Source organism: Chamaea fasciata, unplaced genomic scaffold (genome assembly GCF_029207755.1).
Source record: "Chamaea fasciata isolate MVZ Bird 193981 ecotype frontalis unplaced genomic scaffold, bChaFas1.0.hap1 SCAF_2, whole genome shotgun sequence".
Taxonomy (NCBI): domain Eukaryota; kingdom Metazoa; phylum Chordata; class Aves; order Passeriformes; family Sylviidae; genus Chamaea; species Chamaea fasciata.
This window is the reverse complement of record NW_027094087.1, coordinates 48285332-48311469: the sequence shown is the minus strand read 5'-3', so window position 1 is coordinate 48311469 and position 26138 is coordinate 48285332. Positions and strand designations below refer to the sequence as shown.

The 26138-nt window shown below is 42.8% G+C and overlaps 2 protein-coding genes across 3 annotated transcripts in view; one reads left to right on the top strand and one right to left on the bottom strand.

The window, feature by feature from the left end:
• The first annotated feature begins 333 nt into the window (after positions 1–333).
• N4BP2L1 (NEDD4 binding protein 2 like 1) lies at positions 334–12121 on the top strand. 2 transcript variants are annotated; one of them, XM_066175985.1, is made up of 5 exons: positions 334–636; positions 8257–8381; positions 9116–9204; positions 9685–9761; positions 11555–12121. In XM_066175985.1, the coding sequence occupies exons 1-5, from the start codon at positions 347–349 to the stop codon at positions 11778–11780; spliced, it is 807 nt and encodes a 268-aa protein (XP_066032082.1). In that variant the 5' UTR covers positions 334–346; the 3' UTR covers positions 11781–12121. The 2 variants fall into 2 exon arrangements, with proteins under 2 accessions (XP_066032082.1, XP_066032081.1); XM_066175984.1 differs by having other exon boundaries at positions 9116–9258.
• Positions 12122–12941: 820 nt separating this feature from the next.
• BRCA2 (BRCA2 DNA repair associated) overlaps positions 12942–26138 on the bottom strand; it is a 34572-nt gene continuing 21375 nt past the window's right edge. The window contains exons 16-27 of the mRNA XM_066175970.1: positions 25455–25642; positions 24940–25110; positions 24277–24628; positions 23409–23564; positions 21260–21404; positions 18359–18480; positions 17113–17314; positions 16721–16887; positions 16497–16632; positions 15578–15834; positions 15008–15151; positions 12942–13707 (exon numbers count right to left, since the gene is read on the bottom strand). Coding sequence (XP_066032067.1) covers positions 13162–13707; positions 15008–15151; positions 15578–15834; positions 16497–16632; positions 16721–16887; positions 17113–17314; positions 18359–18480; positions 21260–21404; positions 23409–23564; positions 24277–24628; positions 24940–25110; positions 25455–25642 — 2586 coding nt within the window. The 3' untranslated portion in view covers positions 12942–13161. The remainder of the gene's footprint in view (positions 13708–15007; positions 15152–15577; positions 15835–16496; positions 16633–16720; positions 16888–17112; positions 17315–18358; positions 18481–21259; positions 21405–23408; positions 23565–24276; positions 24629–24939; positions 25111–25454; positions 25643–26138) is intronic.

Here is a 26138-nt window from a genome sequence, read left to right as displayed (position 1 = left end):
GCGAAGAAGTCTCCGTGCATACCTGGTGTCCCGTAACCAGCCCCACTTCTCTTTCAGGCTTTGATGATTCATTCCCTTTCGGGCCTGCTCTGTAGTTCGCAATACAGAGAGGCAGCACATGGGACTGGAACGCTGTCAGTGCTGCCTTGTGTTCTCCTGCCTTTGAGAATTTGGGGAATAGTCCTGACTTTAAATAGTTGATGTTATCTCGGGCCAGGGTTCCGGGTCTGCAGCGAGTGCCGTAGCCGAGCGCTTTGGCTGTGCAGCCGCAGCCGCCCGTCCTTGCCCGTGTCTCTGCTCCCGGCCGCTTTCGGTTTCGCGGGGCAAAGTCCCGGCCGCTCGGGACATGGAGGGACGCGCGCTCCCGCGCGGCCCCGCCCGCGGGTGCCGAGGGGCGCGGGGCCGGGGTCGGGGCGGGGGCCGGGGCCGGGGCCGGGCTGCGGGGCGGCTGCCCCGGGTCCCCCATCCCGGGCCGGCCCCGACCCCGCGCCCCGCCGGGCCCGGCCCCGCGGCCGTGGACGAGCGGCTGCTGCAGGCCCTGGGGGGGCTGAGCCTGCGGCCCCCGCGGGGCGGCGGCGGCGGGAGGCTGGTGCTGCTGCGGGGGCTGCCCGGCGCCGGCAAGAGCACCCTGGCCAGGTAAGCGTGTCCCGGCTCCGGAGCAGGGCTTCGGGAGCCCGTGTGCCCGCCCGGCACCCTCTGCAGACCCGCCGGGGCTGGGCTGGGCTGGGCTGGGGGTCGGGGGGGAGCGGGAGCCTTGACTGATCGCAGCTGCCCGCAACTCCCTCGGCTCCCGGCCCGCTCCAGGCTGCGCTGTCCCGGGCACCTGTGGCCGTGTCTGGGTGTCCTGGCCGTGGGACTGTGCAAGCTCCTGTTCCGAGCGAGAGGTACCTACAGGGATGCTTCTGATGACATGGACTGATCACCCCGACCAAGGCGGTACTTGTTCCTTTTCTCAAAGGCGCCAGATTGGTGGTGGTTTTCCTTTTAATTTTTTTTGGTTGATTGGATTGGGTTGTTTTGTTTTAATTTTTAATCACAAACATCGTAAAAATCTTCTTCTTTCTGGCTGAAAATTGACCACTCTGTTTCTCTAATGTCCTGCACTCCTGGTCAGAGCTTTAGCGGTGTATAAAATGATCACAGGAGACCACTCCACTTTCCAACAGTTCAAAGGCTGATTGTGTGAAAAACACAGTGGGGAGTGCTGAGAAGCAGCGCTGCAGTCGGTGTGACTGTGCAGCTGTAGTTTGGTATCACAAAGTCTCACAGTCTGGCATCATGCAACTCTCGGTGCCACCCACTCTCTATCAAAAGAGGAACATTCCTTGTCTTCTTACTCTGCTGGGCTGAGGAACCCGTGCTGGGATCGTGGGCTGCTACAGGAAGGGCTCTGCTGTGAGAGGTGGCAGCAGAAAGCTGTGATACACTGGCTTCATCTACAGTTTCCTCTTCTGAGTACACACTTCCCTGTCCCACTGGGCCTCCTGCCTCACTGCACTTTGGCAAAAGAAGTTATTTTATGAATTGCCAAATGCTGTGTTTTGCTCACACCCAAAACACACATTTCTCCCTTGAGAGGCCGTGTAAGTGTGGGCCTGCTCCTTTAGGGGGATTTGGTCTTCTTATAGCAAAGTGAGAACATAAAGGTTTGGGGGAATATTCACAGGCAGTGCGAGTAACTATAGTCACCTGTACTTTCTAGGTCAAAACACAAGGTTAATTGTTAATGACATATTTAGAAAATCAGTTGTAAGTGTTGTAGTAGTCTGCGGGATGAACGTTTGAGGATCTGGCTGTTTCTAGCCCGTGTTAATCACATCATTGTGTTCAGCTGTTCAGCAGCACTCAGATCAAAAGGCAGCATTTAGTACCTCTCCTTAACCCTGTTCAGATTGTGAAGGACTGTACCAAGAGAATTCTTTTGCTGTTCTCACACTGTCACACTACCTTTTCGTGTTGGTAAATGCCATGTGCTGCACAAGGGAAAGTTTGCAAAAAATGACTGCAACAGATCTCAGTGCAAGATCCCACTGGAGGAGGAAGGTGGTTGATTTGCAAAAGCACTCTGTAAACTCATCTTATAAATTCTAGTTTATTTTCTCAGATTTTATTCACTCATAATATCACAACATAATACTTGCAAGCATCAAGATGCATGTACACAGGTGGTCTGCCTGAAATCAGAGCAGACAAGGACCATCAGCTGTCCCATCCTCACTTTCTCTACTAGGTTGCTCTGTGCTGGTGGTGACAGGGTGGGTTTTGGCCGGGTCTACTGTGGCATCTCCAGCCAACAGCTCTTATGCTGCCATTTTTTTGCCTGTGAATTCTGCTTACTTGATGCTCTATGAATCTTAGATGGGTTTTTTCCCCCATTATATTCATTTTCCCATTTTGGGCGTCTTCATCCTCTGCCCCGCTTGGTACAAGGGGAAGGAGGCAGGTGTGGAGAGGATGGTGTGACCTGCTGGCCATCCTCCTGCTCTCAGAGCACAGGTTTTCCTGTGGTGGGTCACCAGTGCTGGGCCTCAGCTGAGTGCTGGCTTTGGGGGTTGTAAACAGCCCCTGTTCCAGTTTTATTGCTGTTAATGATCTTGGCTGTCAGTGGGTACCATTGTTTCAGCATTTGCTCTGTTCTTCTGGTGCTTTTGCATACATCTACGTTCGCTTATTCTGCTTATCAGCCAGTATTTCAGTATTTCTGTCACAACTTCTACATCTTTACAGTGCTCATGAGTCACAAACCATGAATGTTATCACTGGTGATACAGCAACCCAGTGATAACTCCAGTCAAAAGGCCCCTTTTCCATTTGTCACACAGTCCTAGGAACAACCTTGGATCCATGGCTTGTTTCCCCTGACTTTCCAGTGTCACTCAGCGGAGTTTGGATACAGCTTTGTAAGCTTTAGTTATGGCATTTTTGTTAAAATTATTTCCTCATCCTGGTTGCTCCCTGCTCAGAGCTGCCCTACGTTGGTATGGAACAGTTGAGGTCTGGTTTTTGGTTTCTACTAAAGACAGCAAAGGACCGACGTGTGATATATTGAGTAGTCAAGCCAGGACGAGGAGTTATTCTGCTCACCACCAAGCTTCACACCTTTCCAGCAGCTTCAGTGTTAAGGATGAGCTTCCCTGGACCACATATCTTGGGTGGGCCCAGCTACCTCCCCATAACCAGTCACCAGATGTCATGGAAGTGTGAAGGGGAAGGGGCAGCAGGGAGTCACATCTCCATCAGCCTCCTTCAGGCATGTTGGACATGCTCCTCCTGAACACATTGTGCTTGACTTCACAGTGCAGGTTTTGTGATCACACTGAGGCAACAGCTAAGAAAAAGGTTATCTGAGGGGCAGTGGCAGCAATACTTCTGAAAATGCCTCCAGAATTTAAGTGAGCCACGTACAAGCTCATACCTGCTTCCCCAGCAAATCTGCATTGCACAGTAGCTCTATTTCCAGCCCTTCAACAGCACGTTGCTGTGCTGCACAGCTCAACCTACACCTAACCGTTTATCAGTTGAACTCAAGCACTATAGGCTGGGCGTGATCAAACTTGGAACTTTTCAGCCACAGCTGTTGATGTATTGCTCGAAATGGGCTTTTTCTTGTACTCCTTTGTGAAGCACACAGCGAGTAATCTCTCAGAACAGGAGGGGGAAAATGCGCTGGTGCTGAGGCATCACTGCTTGGTGCAGCCTGTGTCTTCTCCAGTTCTCTGCTGCTGTTGCCTGGTTTATCGCAGCACCTCCAGCCCTGGGCCAGCTGTTCCCAGCGCTCCCAGCACCCGACCCCGCTGCAGAACTGCGGCTCTGATGGGTTCGTGGACTTCAGCTGGGCAGCTCCTGCCTCCAGGCAGCATTGCACTGTAAACATTTACCTTTGCGTGAAACCACTTCAGGTGAGTCTCCTGCGTGCGTTGATCGAATACGACACCACACGAGCCTGGTGCTTTAGGAGACAGAGCCGTGCCCGGACCCCCCGCGGGTGCGACACAAGGGCAGGGCTGTGCTCTGCCAGCAGCTCTGCCGACTCGGCCAGGCGAGGTCCTCGGGGCACCAGGAGTTCTTCAAACACAACACACTGTGGCAAGCGCTGGGCATGTGCTCCAGATCTCACAGCACTGCTTTCCTGCTGAAACAAAAGGCTTTTAGACACCTTTTAAATGACACAGAACCCTTGAGAAGAGTGGCCAGAGCAAGTGGTTGCATGTGGTGCCAGTACATACCTGCTCTGGTCTCTGATACCCTGTTCTGTGGTCTTCTGAGCAATAAAAAAGTTTCTTCCAATCTGCTATCAGAAATTAATTTATTTTCAAGTTTTCTGATGGAAAGGTATGATAACCTATGGATACAAAATGCATTTTGCTCTATCCTTTGCTAAAGAAAGGTTTGCTGCTATTTCAGAAACTACAAAGGATAAGAAAGTAAGGAGATAATGGGGGATGTTTTCTGTGCTTAAAATAAATCTCAAACCCTTTTCTCCTCACCCCTCTACAAGGAGAAGGAGCTACCATATCCACTGCAAGATGAAGAGATGTGCTACTCTTCACGAAGAGATGATCTCTTCATCTTGCAGTGGGTATGCAAATTAATACTGAACCTTTCACAGATGCTGCCTGTCACAATGCAGTGCTTCCAGTTCAGCGGCTTCTTTAAAAAATGCAAACATAGCTCCTATGTGTCCTTTGTTCTTCCAAAGAGATTAGAGTTTTCTTTTTCTCCTTGGTGAGCTTTACACTTATTGATCTACCAGCAGTGGGTAGTTTTCTTATTACAGGGCAGTTCAAGATTTATTCATAAATAACCGTGGTCACAAGCCCTCCCATTTTGCATGGCTGGTGTATTTTTCTAAAATGCAGGCATTTTAATTGCTTACAGTGATTAAGAGCCTGATGTGATTATGCAGGACCTTTCTTCTAAACCAACCTGAGGTCCTGTGAAGATTGTGGAAAGCTCATTTCATAAAGAACACGCAAAAGAGTTCTTGATGCCCTTTGGAATGATAAGGAAGAGAAGAAACAGGAGTTTTGTCAGCTTTGTGGGCAATATGGAAGGGATTACAGAAAACAGCTATAAACTTCAGCGACAGCTTGGTGCTTTTGGAAAGCTAAAAGTTAAAACCAGCAAAATAAACAGAAGGTAAACCATCTTTTTCCCACTTTATGTTTTCTCATGTTGCTGTTAGCAGGAGCACATTTGGTATGAATATAGCAAATGTGACAGTAATTCATAACTCTCAACCCATTTTGTCCCATATTTTTCCTCCTTTGAAACACAAGCGTTATCTACTTTAATTATTGATGTGAGGACCATAGACTGAGCTTACAGATATTCACCTACAGTTTAGATTGCTTAAGGGTTAATATCAAAGCTCTCAGTGTTGAAAATTTAGTAAGGTATGTGCTAAGAAAATGGATTTTAAAATTTCCACTGGTTAAGAACATTTTAAAAAGAAATACTGAGCAAGGAAAAAAATAGTCTTGAAATCTTTTATTAATGTGCACAACTTTATGTGCCTCTTAGTAGCTAAAGGATATATTTCCACATATTTCAGCAGTTAATTTTTTAGAGAAGAAATTGCGATGATTAAAGCAATGGGGAAGGTGAGGTGCTGAATCATGGTGAGACCTGAATATATCAGGTTATCCACAGCAGTAACCCAATAAACATTAGGTGTTGCTGTGCTTTTCATTATAAGAATATTTTGCCTGAGGCCAAAATTAAAGCAACAAAATTTTACTGTTTGCTAACACTTTAAAACATGACTTTTCTTAAATCAGTTTGCCCAGCAGTAATTTTGTGAATAAAACATTCCTTTGGGGCTAGAAGACAACGACAGGTAGGTGCTGAATGATGCATGACAGGGGGTACAGCCCAGTCCTGGCTCCATCAGCACCAAGTCACTGCTCGCTGGGATGGACCCCACCACAAAATAATATTGGTTAATCAGCAGATGGTAGAAGTTACAGGGGAGACAGAGCAGAGTCAGAAGCTGACCATTATTCAGCTAAATGCACCCTGAAGTCCTAGTGAAGAGCTGCTGCTTGCAGGCAGATTAGGGTACAAGTGGTAAGTAAATGGTTGGAACAGAGCTGGATGACAGAATTAAGGTTTTTCTGTCTAGGTGCCTGTTCTTCTGCTGATAACCTGGAGACAACTTTTCCCTTGCTCTTGCCCACATGGATAAGGCACTGAGAAATGGTTATTTTGCAACTTGTGAGGATGGAAAGAGAAGCATTTTATTAGGAAAGCTGAAATGGGTCACAGGGGGTGGAGACCATGTGTGGGTTAAGACAGCAGGGCAGCAGCATTCATGTCTGAGAGACACAGGGTTGCTTGATTGACCTTTCTTTCTTTTCCCAAGACATTCCAGGCCTTAGGGAGACAGGAAATAGAGGGATGATGCCATGGGCTTTCCCTGACTTCTAGAAGACTCCCTCCTCATCCACTCATCGGACTCTTCTCTGATTGAAAAAAAAGGGACAATTTATCTATGGACACACAAAATTCTGGATTATACACTTACGGGAAAACAATCATACATTAAGGGTTATTTTTTTGGTTTCTTCTAGTGGTCTCTAAGGACTGGCAGAGGGATTCTTCATATTTAAACTTCCACACAAGGCAGCACTTGCTTCCACCTCCAAGAGCCAGTGTCTGCCTGTGAGGCAGCTGGTCAGTGTCCAGCAGGACACACATCTGCTCCCCATGGCATCCCCGGCCTGCAGGAGCACTGCTGGGGCACACACACCCTGTGAAGGGAAGTGGCATTGCCCAGTGCCGCACACCACAGCAGTCTGCTTTATGGGTCTGCAAATTTGTCTATAAAATATTTTTTATGAACTCAGGTTTGCTTATAAAATTTGTTTAAAACGTGAAGATATAAAAATTACTCAACTCTACAAGAGGAGGATTAAGTGGAGCAGGGACAAGTGATAAGAACCATAAAATTGCATAAAACACCACAAAATATTGACTTATCACTCAGATACTTGTTTGCACATTAAAATTATAAAACAGTGCTACCTGCTTTACAGCCAAAAAAGCCCCCCAAACAAAACTGATGGTTCTCTGGACCATCTTTGCTAAATGACAAATCCTTCCTCCTGGTTATCTTCAGAAATCTCTGTAGCAAAATACCCGTCTCAAATTGTCTTCTGACACCCACTTCCATGCCTGGATAAGCAGGTTTGGGTTGCTCTCTTTTTCTTTTCTTCTTTTCTTTTCTTTTCTTTTCTTTTCTTTTCTTTTCTTTTCTTTTCTTTTCTTTTCTTTTCTTTTCTTTTCTTTTCTTTTCTTTTCTTTTCTTTTCTTTTCTTTTCTTTTCTTTTCTTTTCTTTTCTTTTCTTTTCTTTTCCTTTCCTTTCCTTTCCTTTCCTTTCCTTTCCTTTCCTTTCCTTTCCTTTCCTTTCCTTTCCTTTCCTTTCCTTTCCTTTCCTTTCCTTTCCTTCCCCTTCCCCTTCCCCTTCCCCTTCCCCTTCCCCTTCCCCTTCCCCTTCCCCTTCCCCTTCCCCTTCCCCTTCCCCTTCCCCTTCCCCTTCCCCTTCCCCTTCCCCTTCCCCTTCCCCTTCCCCTTCCCCTCTCCTCTCCTCTCCTCTCCTCTCCTCTCCTCTCCTCTCCTCTCCTCTCCTCTCCTCTCCTCTCCTCTCCTCTCCTCTCCTCTCCTCTCCTCTCCTCTCCTCTCCTCTCCTCTCCTCTCCTCTCCTCTCCTCTCCTCTCCTCTCCTCTCCTCTCCTCTCCTCTCCTCTCCTCTCCCCTCCCCTCCCCTCCCCTCCCCTCCCCTCCCCTCCCCTCCCCTCTCCCCTCCCCTCCCCTCCCCTCCCCTCCCCTCTCCCCTCCCCTCCCCTCCCCTCCCCTCCCCTCCCCTCCCCTCCCCTCCCCTCCCCTCTCCTCTCCTCTCCTCTCCTCTCCTCTCCTCTCCTCTTCCTCCCTTCTCTTTACAATCCTGCTTTCTCAGACAACTCAGAAGGCAAGCTGAATATATTAATAAGATTAAAGACTCGGATGTTGGTAGTCCAGTACACATTTCTCTGTTGTATTAAAGAAATCAAGGCCATGCCTTCAAGCTTCATTCCTTTCTTCCTACATGTCCATCTACTGATTGCAGTACTTCCACATCTTTTAAATTGGGATTTTTCAAGTGAAGCACTGTGTGTATTTGCAGAGCACTCAAATAGCTCATGATTTAATGGTCTCTGTTAAAGGGTGCGACCAGGTACTAATCCTTCTTTCATCTTTTTTTTTTTTCCCCTGCAGACAGCTTAAACGTGACCACCCCAGTGCTGTAGTCCTTAGTACTGATGACTTCTTTGTTGAAAATGGTGTCTACATCTTTGAGCCTGACTTCCTAGAGGATGCACACAAGTGGAACCAGAAAAGAGGTGACCAAACTTGATCCAGGGGCTGTGCAAAGTAGTTCTGCATTTCAGGCTGTCTTTAAACTTAGCCCCCAAAATAAAATACCTCAAGGTGGTGTCACACACTGCGCTTTGTGGGGCATTGGCTAAAAAAATACATTTACCACTTCTGATTTGATTTCTTCTGACTTATAATAGGGAAATTTGTAAATGAAAACATTTTGGAGGTTGGTTAATGTTATTTTAGAGGAAGCACTGCTGAATCTTGATGCCCTTCAGACACCAGCCCAGCAGCTGCTCCCTGCAGTACAGGCACCGCAGCCTTAACCTTTAACTTCCTAGGTGTCAGTCCTGACTTGGAAGGGGGTGGGAATGTAATGACAGACAGGAAGAAAATTTGCAGGCTGAATTTAAGTTTGGGAATTAAACAACCCAGGTCTCTACTGCTGTACCATGCTTTTTGTGGCTGCGCTCTGAAGGAATTCGTGGCAATGGCAAACATACTTTGAGATCATGTAACAGGGGTCTCCCGAAGTGACAGTAATTTTTGGCTGTTGTAAGTATGTTCTATAAGAGATTCCTCTTCCAGGAGAGCTGCTGGGCACTGACCTCGGCTCCCATTTGGATGGTAGCTGCAAGCCCAGGTCTGGTGGGGAACCAAGCGTGCGAGCCGTGGGCAAAGAAAGGACACTTTAGGGCTAGTAAGGCCTGGCTGTTATTTAATATATTTTAGCTTTACTTAATGTGTTACATTGCAGCACGCAAAGCAATGAAGAATGGGAAAAGCCCGGTTATTATTGATAATACCAACATCCATGCTTGGGAAATGAAGCCATACGTGATGATGGTAGGGAAAGCGCCGATTTATTGCTTTCATATACCTGGCTGTGACATCAACAAGGTGATCTGACTGAAAAGGTTCTTTACATGGCTAAAAATATTTACTTCAGTTTTCCTGTAGTTCTCTAATTATAGTTAAGGATGGATATTGTGATGGAGTAGGGGCAGAGCTGCCAATGTCTAGCTGGTCAGCTTTGTCACTCATTGAAGACAAAACAACTTGAAAAGATTAACAGCCTTTGAACCTGCCCTGCTACTTCTTGGTGATGAGGACATCACACCCTTCCCCAGCAGTGACATGAATTGAACAGTTCCCAAACTACTTGTTGACAAATATATCAAGATATGATTTATAATTGTAGTTCATGACTTGTGAAAAACACATCATACAGTCTTTGAAGATGCATTTGTGTCTCTTGTCAGGACTTCTGGCAGGGGTGGCAATTCTTTTAGTGCACTTTCATAATGTCACCTTTGTGTCCTTTAGGCACATGAAAATAGATATGAAGTTACATTCCAAGAACCGGATACACCCTGGAAGTTCAATGTTCAAGAACTGACAAGGTACATAGTTTTCTCTTTGCTGGAGCAGACAGCTGCTCATTTTGTTGACATGCTCTGAGGTCAGCCTTCTTCCACTTCATATATAGAAGTATGTAGCCTGGTAAATGACAACAGAAGATTGTTGTGGAAAATTTCCATTGCTGAGTACCTGGTCTGTAGTGAATTTAGCTCTGAAAGAGCCTGAAGTGAGTCAGGCAGTAAAAAAGCAACAAGCCCTGAAGCATGTTTTTGTGCTGCAAGCTTGATGGGGCAGGAGCCCTGATTCTTATTCTGCCTTTTGAGCAGCAGTCTCTTTTGTTTGGGCACAAACCCAAATCTAAGCACTACAGACAACATTCAGACTTCTGTCCTTAAGAATCTAACCATAATAAATGCTGTCCTGCTGCAGCATGGAGGGATGTACATAAAGTGTGGGTAAGACATGGGATTCTAGAGGATCTCTGTAAAGATCTTAACATGCACATACAAAAGGAATATAAAGAACATATTCACTCTGCACAGTGTGCTAAGATAGAGGCAGCTGAATGTGGCTCTAAGAATGTTATTGTTGACCAGTGACTGCAGGGTTAATGGCTGTAGGCACTGAAAAATTCATGCAGGCTGACTTCCTAGCCTTTAGCCAGCCTGATGTGAGGGAGGGAGTTACAGGGAACGGTGCTCTCCCCACTACCAAATCCAGAAGATAACACATGCTAACTTGTTAGTGCAAGAAAATAAGGCATGGGCACTTCATTGCAACGGATGGGTTTATTTTCTACCAGCCAGGAGCTCTAGTCAAAAATTAATGCTGCTCCTGTCTGTGTGATGGATGCAAATGGCAGAGAGCCAAGGCCCAGAGCGATCATGGCTGCAGGGGGAGGCAGGACATGGCAGGTGATAGCTCAGGGCTGGGGACAGGTGAGGATACCACCAGCCTGAGCTGTCAGCCAGCTCTGGCCTCAGCAGCACCAGCCATTGGTAGGGGAGCACTGCAGGGGCACAATCTGATCATTCGTCGTAGGCAGAGCTACTCAGTAAGTTGCAATTTGTTTTATTAAATATTTGACACACATTGACTTTTCACAGCAGCATGGTGAAGCTCATTCACATACACTCATGAGGGCACAAGCTGTGCCTTAATAGCACAAAATGGCAAACCCAAAGATATTCAGGGTTTGCAAACTCCCAGACAGAAATTTCTGGTGGTCTTTGGGAAGACAATTCCTGCTAAGTTGTGGAGGGATCGTGGCTGGTGCTACTCTGGCTACTCTATCCAGAAAGCCCTGCACGTTTGAGCATTGTGTTCCCCTCCCTCTCAAACTTGTAATTTAGGAGTCTGCCCGGGAGCCTGAGCTCACGTGTGATGTTTCCCTACTTGCTCTCAAAGCAACAGCAGTTTGTGACCTCTATCCTTGCTGCTATGTCAGTGTCTGGGCTGGCTGCAGCCCCTGGCTGCAAATTTCCAGCTGTACAAAAGCTCACCGAGGCCAACAAGCTGTTTGTGCTAAAGCACAGCAACACTCACATAAAATACCACACAGGTCTTCTACACAACTCTTACTTCAGACATTTGACAACTTCCTACATCCTGCCTGCCTCCCAAAATTAATGCTGTTACATGTTTCAGCAGTCACAATAATATTCCTAAGAAGTAGGTGGGAGCAAACAGTAATTTGAAAATAAAAAAGGCCAGAAAGAGATCAGTGGAGACCTGAACCATTATGCTGAACCTAGCAGGAACTTCAGCAAAGTGAACATAACCTCTCATACACAGGCAGCTAAATACTGGTATTTTCTGTTACTGTTGACTACAGAAGAAATATTCATCATGTCCCTCGGGAAAAGATACAACGGATGAAAGAACAATACGAGCACAATGTTACCTTCCACAGCGTTCTCCAGTCTGAAAAACCAAGCAGGGATGAGGGAAGCCACAGTGGAGCAAGTGCAGCTCATGGCACAGGTCTCCATCCCACCCACCTTTCTCCCTTCCCAAGGAGGGGACCTGGCACGGCACGTACAAATGTGACATTTAACTGAAGATGTGCATTCCTTGGTGTTTGAATTATCAGGGTACAAAAAGTCTCTAGTTTTACATCTTTTTCTAAACTGTTTATTCATGTGTTTTTCTACTACATATCTAATTAATTATTTTTCTTACAAAACTTTAAATGCCATTGGACTGTTATCTCACAGCTCTACAGGACCCCTGTAAGAGCACTGTACCTAGTACGAACTGTACTCCCTCTCCTCCATCCAGGCATATGTGAAATGTACTGGCTCTACCACATGCCACGTTTTGGATATTTTTTTCTGCGTCACAGTCTGATGCTAGCGATAAACATTCCTAACTTATTTCTGTCTTAAGGCCATTGTGGCCCATTGTGGCCAATTCTTTCACCACACAATTGGCATTTCTTGCCATTTTAATGCCTTATATCTGACAGTATAAACTTTTTGTATCTAATACCTTGCCTGCAGCATTATTGTAACTTTCAGAGACAAAGTGAATAATGGCAAAAGTAGCTCAACAGATTGTAGCAAGATTTGATGCTGTTCCCTCTCTCCACTGACTGGATTCATGCCGGGCTTACCTCACACACAAACAGCTTCTCCAGCCTGGAAACAAAACACTTCAACAGAGCAAACTTAGCTCTTCATCTTGCCAAGGCACAGGAGCTCACTGATCCAAAGATGGAGAGGCTCCTAAAATGAAACATCAGTGTTAGGCTTGTGTGTGTTAAGTCCTAAGTGCGAACAGGGCTGCAGGAGCAGCTCCGAACAGAACACAGACCAAGGAGCTATTTAATAATAACTCTGTGTGGCATTTTGCTGTGAATCAAATAATCACAGCAGTTCTTCAAACCTCTTTTAGTGCTATGGGGACAGTCTGAGGAGAAAAGTGCAAGAACTGTGCCAGAATAGCAGAGCAGCATTTCAGAATTAAAGTGTTCTGTTTGGTGAAAATAAGAGAACTCTTTATTATGCCCTGTGGCACTTTGGACAGCCAAACAACTATTCTGATGTTGCAGAGGGTAACAAAACTGATGGCTTTAGACTGAATCAAAGATCCTGCCCTAATATAAGAACACAGAATCAATGGCTTACAAACCATCAAATGTCATCAAACCCTCAGCCACACTGATGCTACTATACAATACATCTTTGTGAGAAGTGTTTACATACTGAACTTCAAACTGGTTTGCTAACGAAGTGTTATTTAATGAGGCTCTTTGTGTAATAGAACTTTATTAAATATAATCAAGTTTTAATGTACAAAGTGTAAAAATAATTTGGATTTGAAATATATACAATACTGTACATGTACGTTAGCAGCATTTTTGGGATTTTGGTCTTTGTAGCATTCTGTGGGCTGTAAGTAAGTCCTCAGGTTCCTTTGGGTTCTTCTGAAGAGCCTCAGCTACTTCAGAACTGCTTTTGATGAGGTATCTGCTTCCCCAGTAGACCTGGAACTATTTCTGGATGAAAGATCATCAGATAAAGTAGTAGCTGTTGCACTGCTGTTTTCATTTACATAATCCATCTTCTTTTCTTCTGGTAAATTATTCACAAGTGCTTGTGTATTAATCATTGCCAGTTCTTCATCAGCAACCAGGTCATTCTCAGGAAGATGGACAGTTTCTCTCACTTTTCTGCAGGGGGTGACATGGCCAACATTGTGACCTGTGTCTTTAGGTGACTTGCTGTGCTGTAAACCCAAACTTCGTGGAGGCTGAAATGCTCTTTTAACAGATGGAGAAATTACTGAACATATTGGTGTCAGTGGTGGAGGGGCAGGTATGCAGCTGAGGAAGTCCATTGCTTTTCTCTTTTTGCTGGTTTTGAGATGGTCTTCATTAACTGTCGCAGGTGAAGGTGTTTTTGCTGGCCCTGGTGTGACAAGTTTCATATTTGGTGTGCTAGTTGACAAAGGGCTTGGATGCTTCATTTCAATTCTAGAAGAGATCTAGGTAAAAAGAGAAGTTTTATGGTGAATAGAATGTTCTGTTTTGTGAACTTCCTCAATGACTACCAATAAATGGGGGACACCTCTCCCCCAGTATAAAACCACTACATCATCATTCATATCCCATTTAAGTTTAGTTTGGTCTCTCCTGATGGTGATTAATAATATTCCTCCAAGTGCTGATGATTGATAAATCACTGTTTACCTGTACATTTACATTTTGTTTCTAAGAGCTAAGCAAAATGTATGGGAATTTTTCTATGCCAGATGGTAAGAAATCAAAGGACTCTTAAGTCTTCTACTGCCTTGGCTATATCCTCCACACATGGTTAAATAAGTAAAAAGGAAAAAAAAATTGAAGAAAAACCAGGATAGAACGTAGACCAAAAAATTAGAAGATAACAACATACACAAGACAGATGCTGCAGAGCAAATCTTTCCAACACAAACTTGAGAATATACATAAAGTCTCATTTTTAAAAAGATGATTAATGTATTTAATAAACTATAAAAATATAAACTAGTTAGTCTATAAAATATAAAAACAAAACCTTCAGAATTAAACATTAGCCCTCCCTCTGAAATGAAAAAGGATGCCTTATAAGCTTAAACTTAGTCCCCAGGAACTGAAACCACACCAGGGTGTTTCCACCTCCCTTGCAACTCATGGCAGGAATAATTTTTGTTCTGACTGTGCTCAGTACTCCACGTCAGAAGCAACTCACCACCAGCAGCTTTCATGGGAAACTTGAGTATTATTTAAATCAATTTTTGTCAAGACTGCTAAAATACATTCACTAGGTGATACCTCTTCCCTTTAAAATCCCAGAAACAATAAACGTATCTAGAAAAACACCAGGAAGTAAGTTCTCTCAACCAAGGAGGGAACTGCAGAATGCCTTGAAATAAAAATGTACAGTTCAAGATTTTTCCTTCTGTAACATTCGCATTGGATAATTTTCACAACGGGACCAAAGAAGCACTAAATCATCTATAAAGAAGGGATGATACATTTTACTTACATAAAACTCAAAATACTTAAAGTATGCTGTGGAAACACAGGCCACAGGGGAAGTTTTCATATACTGTTTGGAGGAAGGATAATCTATCTCATTCCCTCCTGGGGAATGATCCTAAACGCACACACACAGAGAAAGCTTCTAATCAGTTTGCACTGCCCTGAAAAGACTGGATGAAATGGACTGAGAAGCGAGACTATTCACCACAGCTGTAATACTTGCTTAAATCCTGACTGCATGTACTGCCAGTACAAACACAGCATTAATTACCAGAAGCTTACCAAACTTTTATCCTCTGCATAGCTGCAGGAAGGAGAGGGGCTTTCCAAGCCACATCTTTTAGTTACACTGGGTGTAAGCAAGAGATTTCTTTGTAGCAAATTCATCAGTTTACTTTCTGCATCAGAGCAAAAGGAGGCCACGTTCTGTAAGGGAGAACAGAGTTTGCAACGCAGAAGAGTTGGCTTTCAAATTATGTAAGGACTATACACACTACATTTCATACTTTCTTTTCTCATCCCACTGGAATTTTATCTCAAACCAGCAACACAGAAGACTGCTGCACTTTCTGTCCACGGCAGATTCCCTACTGACAGGTACAAGATCTTTCACCAGCCAAAGATGCTGTCGCCCATCCTAAAGACAGGGCTGGATGAGTTGGGGAAAAAAAAAATATAGAAAAATCAAGACATTCAATCCTCCAGGAAAATTGCATTAACCTCTTACCCCGAATTCAGCATTATGTGCATTACTTGCTTTAAAGATTTATCAATACTAACAGGCTTTTTGGTGAATGATGTAACATAGCAGTAACTGAAACCAACCATCAAATGACACTTCTACAGGTTTACCTCTATCACACTTCTCAGTTCATTAACCTTCTTTTGAAGATAGCATTCCTTTGGACTGGCTGAGAATAAAGAAAGATCTCCAGCCAACAGCATGGGAATTTCTGATCTGAATTCAGACTGCCACTGAAGGTTGCTTGCAGAAATGAGTGAGCAGCGGACAACTACATCTTCAATAGCCAAGTGTCTGAGATCTGTCCAGATCTTTACTGCCACTAAATTATAGCTTTCATCAGATAAGTACACCACAGTAGTAGAACCTAAAAACAGGAAAGAAGTCTGAGTTAAACCTTTATACCTCTTTAGGTAAAGGCACTGTGATTTGGATCTACTAAAAAAAAAAAAAAATCACGCACATCTTGAAAAAGCCACATGGCAGCCCATCTGCATGGTGACAGGTATCTCATGCTTCTTTCATATTCTACACAAGCTTGCTACTGATTACAGAAAACAACTCAAAAGTCTGTGTCTTTAAAAACAATATTCCTATGAAACTTTTCCTTTTTGTCCAGAAGATTATCCACCTCTCCCTGTCCATGAGCTCCAATGCCTGAATTCCACTCATTCCATGACACTGTACACAAAAGAGGGAGTTCATGTACATGCACAATGGTGTTTCTGCAGATGCTGAACACAGATGTGAGAACTTATGCCCACCATTTATGGAAAAAAATAAAAAAATTAAAATGTAAGCTGCTTTTGAGCTTAGATCCTGCCTTACTAACTTCCTGAGCTAATAAGCACAGACAGTTTTTCCTCAGAAATACAGATTTATCTGTCAGCATGTCACCATGACAGGCTGTATTAGCAAGTTTTCACAGGCCTGTGAGATGCAGGTACAACACCAAGATAACTTTGACTTTTGACATAAAGAATTTAGTGCTTACTCAATGGGAGGACATGAATGTGGTCCACAACGTACCTGTTCTGCTAACAGAAATGACAACTCCAACTAAATCCACTTCAGCACAAGGTGGCTGAAAAGAAGGATCCAACAAACTGGTGAATTCTAGAGCCTTTCTTGGAAAGAAAATCTGTACCAGCATCTCCTGTGATACCTGATGAAACAGAGGACTTCAGTATTTAGCACACTTACAGAGTGTGACACATTTTAACCATGTACCTTTGTGCCCTTGAAGCACTTACTGACAGCTGTAGATACTGAGTTTTCTTGGTGGCTGTTAACTGGATGTTGCTGGTGTCTGCCCTGCCCCTGGCCTGGGACGCTGCCAGCTGGAAGATCCTGTAGCGAGCGCCTTCCTTCAGCAGGGAGCACACGTCGGGCAGCGGGCGCCAGATACTCAGGACTGCTCCTACAACAGCACAGTGAGCTCAGTGACCTGCTCAGCAATAACCTGAAGGCTTCGAAACAAAACGAATCTACAACATTCCTTACTATCCAAAAGCCCTAAACCAAGAATCAAACTGGAAATATTAACATGCAAACTAAAATACTGTTGGGAAACTCTTCAAATATACTTATGCTGGCCAGTTACCACCTTTAGTTCAAAGTTATTTATAATTTTTTAGGCACTAACCTTTATGTTTTTCTTGCTTTCTGTAGTCTACCACATACATTCTCCATACTGCAGACACATCCCTTTTGTAACAACCATTTTCTTCCTGTTCTGCTGACTCTAAAGCCTTCTTGAATTGTTCCTGTATCTGAGTTTGTTTTCTGTCGTTCATCAGCTGCCTGTAAGCCTTCAAGGCTTTTAATTGGTCATCACTGAGATATCCCTGCAACCAAGAGAAAATTAACTCAGTATCTTTTTTATTTATCAAAAAAACACTGTCAAGATTTTTAGATAGCCTCTTTCTCGAATGTTCATGTGTTGGAAGCAATTTATTTCCAGCTGAGACACTACTAGGACTTGAAATGAGGTACATTAAAACAACAGGAGGCTGCAGTCTTACCTGGTACTTAGCTGGTGCCCTCTGGTCTGTGCAGAGCATTACGCTACACACTGTTCTTACATGACAGTTAGTGGGAAGCCCGCTTGAAGAGTGCCTAACTAAGGTGAATGTTTAATATAACAGGCACACTTGCCTGTTTCATATGAAGATATATTAGGAAAAAATTCTGTAAGAATAAAGAAGAGTTGCACTTCTCCTCAGGCTGCTGTCTCTGAGCTGACACAATGATTTACACTAAAATGCATCAAACCCATCATGTTTCTGACCAAGCCTTCAAGCAGCTCCAGAGACATGGATACCATCTTATCAAATAAAGACAGCTCATACTGCTTTATGACAGACAAGGATCTTCACTTGCAAAAGACAAGGCATGTATTTAATTTTTAACAACTGGCAGGGACTAATCACCTGCATCTTTATTGGTAAAAGCATAAACACTTAAAAGTTGTGATTTAACTGGAACGGGGAATGAAGACAATGATATAATTATTCAAACAATTCAGTGAACAGCATGCAAGAATATGCGTATGAAACTCTAGAGTGATGAGATGCATTAAGTTTTCATACATGCAAGACAAAGCAAAGTAATAAAATTACAAGTAACATTAACTTTTAATTGTGCTATATCCTGGATTTTTATACCAAGAGAAAACTGCCATCCAAGATAGTATTAATCAATTACAACAAGCCTTCATTAAGGTTTTTTCAAATTTTTAAATGTTAATTTATTTAGCAATAAGCGTGCTGTAGAAAATATCAAAAGGCAGCAAAACCAAAGAGTAATTTAATGGTCGATTTTAGCAGGAGTCATTACATTTTAATTTATTCCACAAGCTTTTCAAAATTAGCCCAGTAGGATCTAGTTACCTCCATATAACCAGGATCAGATGCATTCTGAATTGCTTCATAAAGTTCTGCACCATCTTGCAAATTATGGATTTGCTGTCTTGTGACTATCTGTGATCTTGGTGTTCTTCTGCTGGTTCTCTCTGTTGAGAAAAAGCCTTTATGTGGAGTACAACCAATACACTTTAAAATGAAGGAAGAAATAATTATGTAAGAAGCACAGTGGTACTTAGGCCTTGCCAGAATAAAAAAACCCCCACATGTATAGGAATTGATGTATATGTGTGTGTGTGTGTGTATACATATCAGGAAAATACAAGCAGAAAATAAATCTTATTTATTTGAATACAACATCGATTAGAATATTACACAAACTTCGGGGAAGCCAGTATCAATGTCTGCACTTAGGAGAGGGTGGGAGATTTGATGGGCTGCCACGAAACTCCATAGACACTTGACTACATTTTCTCTATGTCCATCACTTCCTCTTCTTCTCATGCAGCAGAAAAGTTTTAAAGACACCACGATGTGGGACAGCAGGTGACCACAGGCCTGCACACGAAGCCTCCTCAGGACATCAGCTAAACACCAAGTTAACTTACATTAAACTTAGGTAAGTCACTTCGCTGCCAGAATTGTGATGAATTCCTTCAGCATAGCAGACTCCTGTGTACACAAGTTTACCAAACATAAAACAACACACGGGGCGTCATAGCAGTGAAGTTAAGAATTACAAGGCCACCTCTGATTTTAACTCAGAATTCCATGCTAGAAAAACTGTTAGAAATCACTGGCAGAGGTGGACAGTGTCAGTCATTACAGAATTAGAATATAGCTGAAGGGGAAGGGACCTCTGGAGGTTATCTGGTCCAGGCCCCCTGCTTAACCAGGGCCACCCTACAGAAGGCTGACCAAGTCCATGTCCAGTGAGCTTTTGATTATCTCCAAGGATGGAGATTTCACAGCCTCTCTGGGTAACACTATCACAGTCAACCATCATAATGAAAGAGTGTTTCCTGATGACCAGAGGGAACTTCCTGTGTTCCAGGTTGTGCCCATTTGGCTCTGGACCTGTCACTGGACACCACTGACAGAAGCCTAGCTCCATCTTCTCTGCACTGTCCTTTCAGGTATTTAGGTACATCGATCAGATGACCCTGAGCCTTCTCCAAGCTCAACGGTCCCAGCCCTCTCAGCTTTTCCTATGTCAGATGCTCCAATTCCTTAAACACATTCATGGCCCTTTGCTGTAGTACCTCCAGTGTGTCCTCCTCTCTTTTGTAGTGAGGAGCCCAAAAATGGGCACGGCATTCCACATGTGGCTGTACCAGGGCTAAACAGAAGGGAAGGATCACCTTCTTAGACTTTCTGGCAACAATCCTCAACTCACCAGGATTCCCAGGGCTCTTTCTGCCAAGCTGCTTTCCAGACGGGTGGGCCCCCAGCATCTACCGGTGCATGGCACTGCTCCTCCCCAGGTGCAAGAACTGCAATTTGCTTTGTTAAACTTCATGAGGTTCTTGTCAACCTATTTCTCCAGCTGCTAAGATCCCTCTGGATGGCAGCATAATCCTTTAGTGTATCCATCATTTGTCCTAATTTTCAGCATCAAACCTGCTGTAAGTACATGGCCCCATTCCCCAGATCATTAACAAATTTGTTAAAACGGGACTAGACCCAGTACTCATCCCTGGCATACACCAGGAGTCACTAGCCTCCAAACAGACTTTGTGCCACTGACCACCACCCTCTGGGCCCTACTGTTCAGACAGTTTTCAATCCACCTGACTGCTTGCTCATCCAGCCCATCAGCTTCTCTCTGTGGACCTTAAGGGACACAGTGTCAAAAGCCTTTCTGAAGTCCAGGGAGACAACAGCACTGCTCTCACCTCAAATGCTCAAGCCAGTGATTTCATCACAGAACGTTGTGAGGTTGGTCAAACATGACTTCCCCTCAGTGAATCCTTGCTGAATACTCCAAATCACATTTTGGTCCTTCATGTGCCCATTAACAGCTTCCAGGATTATTTGTTCCATCACCTTCTCAGGGATCAGGGTGAGGCTGACTGGCCTGTAGTTTTCTGTGTGCTCCTTCCTGTCTTTTCTGAATACAGCAGACACATTTGCTTTCTTCCAGTCACCAGGCACCTCTACCGATCAACTAATGATCATTCAAAGAGGGTCAAAAGCAGCCCCACAGACATCAGTCAGCTCCTTCAGTACTTCTGAGTTAATCCCATCATCAGTCATGGACTTACATATGTCCAATTTGCCTGAGTGTTCTCTAGCTTGATCCTCTTCCACCAAGGGTACGTCTTCCTTGCTTCAGAATTTTCCCTGGTCTCCGTGGCCTGGGATTGCCAACCAAGGGCATTCAGTACCTCAGCATTCTCCATGGCCTGTGTCACTAGAGTCCCTGTCCCACTGAGCAGCTCCACCGACCTCAGTATCTGCACAGTCATGCAATTATTCATGAGGAGAGATGCTCAGTGCTCAGTCTTGGTGCTCAGGTCTACCAAGATACATCCTAGCAGTGCCCACCTCTGGGTGAAATCTTATGGTGTCATGTCCCTGAAGGGAATGAAATGAAGAATTCTACAATTTTGCAGCATTTCTCTGAGAATCATCTCAAGGATAATTTTTCAGTGGCTTTGCTACCAACATGTTCAAGAGGTGTTTCCTAGGTAGCTCCAAAGCCATGCAAATACGCATACAAAATTTTGTACCAAAAGCTCTTTATACACAGGAACCAAAACCCTGAAACAATACAAAACAAAAACAACAACAAAGAGAACAACCCAAAATCCCATCTCTGCTTCTCTATCACCAGAGAAGATTTTTGACAATTTCTTTACATTTTTCTGAAAACACGAAAATGTTTTTCTGCTCTTCAAACATGTTCTGAAAGAATGAAAGCTTTACCTTCATGCTTTTCATATTCTGCTTGAATTTTTGCAAACAGAGCTTCCAGTTTCTTTTGCTGATCCTCTGCATGCTTGGCAGCTTCCCTTTCTTCAGCTCGACTGTTACGAAAAACATAGGAACCAGCTGATGTCTTCTCCATCCACTGAAATAAAAAGATTAAAACTAAACCCAGAGTTTAAAAAAAGTATTTTAAACATTATCTAGCTTCTCTTTCACACTCACTGTTAAGTAAAAATGCTTTAAAAATGAACAGGCAGCAGACCTTAAGTTCTGCCAGTGTAACAGATAAAAGGCAAAACCCCACAGCACTGGTTGGTAACTTGTCAAAGACACACAGAATGGAGCAGTATCCAAAACCAGATGATTTAACAGCTGAAGAAAACAGCTGCAAGTAGTGGGTATCAGTGTTATAATTTAGATGATGAATGGATCCCACTGGTACGTATATTAAGATACAAACCATCAAACAATGCTTAAAAACACACTAGACTGCATTCTACCCAGCTTGCCTTTCCACATCAGCTGTACTGCCTATTTTAACACCCTAGATTAGATGCTGTAAAAGAACTATGATGTAGTTCTGCAGATGCTCCTAAACCTTTTCTGCCTGAGATGGCTCCATAGGACTAGAGCCTTGTCCACAACCCTGCAAGAACTGGCTTGCTTGATTTGAAGAGGTCAGTAAGCTAAACAAGGAGATCCATGGCTGCTGAAAGTGGTCCCTTCCCTTCCCATTTTCTGCACGCTTGTCTTCTCCCTTGCACTGGCTATAGCACGTATCTGAGCTCAGCAGACTGTATTAGTTTGGTAATCCAACAGACAGCAGTTCATTGTGTGTTTTTAATATTATTATTAGTTACTTTTTCCTAGTTTAATGAATTAAGTTACCTAAGTGACAGGACCAGGTGAGCTCCAAGTTTAGACCAGAGAAGCAGCAGGAGCATACAGTGAAAGCAAGATAAGCAAAGGCTGCAGGACTAATACTTATGAGGCAGTGAACTGTTGAAATAGGCTCTGCCTACCTCATTAATTGCACACCATGTATTTCCTGCATTATTCACAGTTTGACACCTTTAACTGAGGCTATTGTGATTCCTACACTCCTTGACTCTTGAGGTAAAAGGAGACAGACAGCCCAAATCTTCCTGTAATTTTGGTCTGTTTGAGCAAGAATTTCAGTGTTTAGAAAAGAAAAAAGTACATCAATCTCTTGTCATAGCCAGATATGAAGGAGCACTTTCCTCCCCAGTCTGGAAACCATTTACTGTGACGCAGTCACAGTTTACCGTCCCCATTTTGAGACCTAAATAAATGTTTGTTCTACCAGGCAGCTCACATAATAAGTGCTGCAATTTCCTCCATTAAAGTAATCATCTAAATAGCAAAGTAATGATCCAAACCAAATATTGCTAGTACCTTGCCAGAATTCATTCTGCATCCAACAACAATAATATAATATCTTAGAAAGAAGACAATGAAAAAATAATCCTAGACAGACATGCCAAGTATAACCTGCTCTGAGAAAAGTTAATAAAATATGAAAGTTGTGTCCTGGTTAAACTGTTTACATTAAAAGGATTGATTACCAACAGAAATACTGTTTCTTTTTGTGTCTGGTGTTGTTATAAAACCAATCAGTTGCAGTCAAGTCTGATTGCAGTATTTAAAATGTCTACATCAAGTGGTTTTAAAAAGATCTTAACTCTATTTTACACCATACTTACACACTGTATGTTCAGTAATATAAAATTTACACAATACAGTCAGATACACGTAAGAAAAGGTAATCCTACCAATGCTTAGAAATATGTAACTTTTTGTAAATATGTTAATAATAAAACAAGTGCTGTACTTTTTAGAGTACAGAATTGAAATTCAATTATTTCTGGCTTTTTGAAGCTGAAAGCAAAGCCAACCAAAAGATACGGAACATGAAACTCAAATTCTTTTTACAGCAAGATACTTCAGTCCTGAAATACATGTACAATGCAAGAACCACTCCTGTTTATTTTATACATAATAGTATCTTTAAAAAAAAAATTTAGCTCTCTACATTGTGTCTGATTTGAGGAATGATATAGCAATTAATTAATATAATTGAAATCTCACAGAACCCTGTTAGAGTCATAAAATACTTTCACCATACCTGAATAGGGTAAGTTCTTTGAATAACCACATCAACACAGCCCACTGCACCACCCTCGCTGTACAGCGATGACAAAGGCAAAGGGAAGGGTCTGGGATCCCGATGAAATCCCAGCTTTGTGTGCCATCGCACACGGCGAGTGCTGTTCGCTGAGATCTGAGCAAGGGAAAGGCTGGATGAGAAACTGTCACTGTAAGTCGAAGTAATATCCAACTTAATTTACCTACAGGAATATCTACAGATCTATTTTCACACTGACCTCACTAAGAATATAACACTTTTGCACCTGAGCAGATCACATTTTAATTTAAAGGTTTAAAATACATTCTTCACATTAAAGAATGTATTTTAAACAGAATCTAAAAATCTGGTGAGTTAAAATTCTCTGAGAAATGAGAATCTATGAGACTAGCCCCTGCTTCTACCAGAGGAACAATTTCATTATTATGCTGAAACTTCACCCACTTTAAAGTTAAAGCTCTTTAACTAGAGCCAAGGCCCTCCCCCACCGATTCACCCTCTCATGATTTGGTTTTTCCCCCACCCCCCATTCTTCCTCCAATTTCCACATGGACTGAGAGGAATAAATACTTTTTTGCAAGTTCGTGTTTAACCGAAGTAAGGAGCTGGAGCTGCCAAAACACACAGCAAAACTTGGCAGAATTTTATACTACAAACTTCTCTTCCAACTGTATTGAGTAACACCCTTATATCACGTCTCACAAATCTGGTTATTAAACTTCAGCAAAGCTCCATCTGTTTGTAAAGCCCCAACAGCTTTTTCTGTTTACAAAATGGGGCTCGACTAAGTAGCATTTATCACATCTCTCAGTCACATCTAATCAAGCTGAACTAATATTTTATTTACCTTTAACATAAGAGAATCTGGGGCTTCCAGTGGTGTACATCCAGTTTGAGGACCAACAAGTTCTGCTCCGTGCACTATGATCTTCTGACCAACAGTCAGCCTCTTTCTGTCTAAGAAAGCTTTGAGAGGTGGATCCAGAAGAGCTCTGATCCCATACCAGCCATCAGTAACTTCAATTAAAGCTGCTGCTTTTTTACTTTCCACGTTCTTATTGCTACTGCTAGGAGATACAACTGTGTTCAGTGATATGATTTTGGAAATACACAGTACAAGTGTTTTACCTGCTGCATCATCTCTTTCCATTATTTTTTTGATTGCTGATCGTTTGCTTTTATCAACTTCCAAATCATACCTACAAAAAAGAATTTGTGCTTTGTTACAGCAAACAAAATCCATCACATTCTTTTGCTTTGAACACAATTGTAGCAAACTGTTGGTTACTCAATCTACATGATTAAGCACCACTGTAGCAAAGCAAATGTTTTCTACATTTTTGCAAGTAACACACACTATGTTTTTAATACTGCTATGTGTAAGTTTAACAATACAAGCATTCTGCTAAGTAGTGAACGCAAGGTAGATGTGCTTATTTTGTAATACTGACAAACTGGAAAGCACACAGTAACACAAATTACACATCCCAATACATTGCTATACACATACCTATATTTCAACTGCAACAGGACCATTTCTGGTGTCAAACATCTGTTAGCAAATTCATGTGGGAAAGACACTTCCATAGCTGCCAGTTTCCATACAATCCATCTGTAGTGATTGTAAACCCAGGCTTCTGTTATTAGATTGGGATCCACACCAGGAGTGTCACAAAGGGCTCTGCAGATAAATTGTTAATAAATTAACCTGAAATCCATCGCAAATTTTAACTTGCCTATTTTTTAGACTATTTACACTGTTGAAGAATTTCCAGAAATTTTCCAAATTGACTTTGCTTTCTTTACTGGTCAGTGAAGATCAATCACTAACAACATTAATCTACATAGCAATTTTACAATCCTATAATATCTTTATTTACACTAACAGAGGTGTACTAAAAATGCATAATAAAAAAACAGTAGTCAGAGCCTTTAAAATACCACTGCGTTGGATTTATTCTAGGAGACAAGAGAATTGCTAACTAATAAATAGCATAGATGGTTCAAGCTCATAGGTAACAGTACCTGTAAAACTCCTTTTTCCCAGCTTTTCCCTCATCTGTAGGTATTAGCCATCCTCCATCAGCAAGCTGCATTCCATTTCCAGCTAACAAATACTCCTTACTGAAAAAGTCTTTGATGAGAAACTGGAAAGATTCTGCATTTGTGCTGTTAACTTGTATGCACTGTTTTGAAACACCGTATGTGTATAGCTGAAAAAAATCAGATGGAAAAGACAACATAATGACAATACAGTAAGAATTCAACAAAGAGTTTAAATATCCAAACGTACAAATTCAGATGAAGTATTTTCTTAACGCTGAGACAGCTTTTGTCTGACCTCACCATTTCATATGTAAACCATGGAGAATGGAGGATTCCCAACAACTGTTTCAGCAAAACAGCATCACAGTGTTCTCTGAAAGTGTTTAAAAAATTCAATAGGTTTTGTACTTTCACTGTAGCAAAAGCAAAAGCATTTTCATGTAGATTTACCTAAGCTTAAATTTTAACTGTTCTTTTAAACCAGCTCTTCATATGCACTGTAACTGGTGGATTTTTTTCTCATTTGATTATAACACTAGAGATTTATGGCCTGTATTATTTGGAATAGTCTTAAAAACTGGATATATGCTACTTAAGTACTGTAGCAACTGGCGTAACAGCTACTGTAAATACTACTTAGAAACTGAAGAACTGAAGAATCTA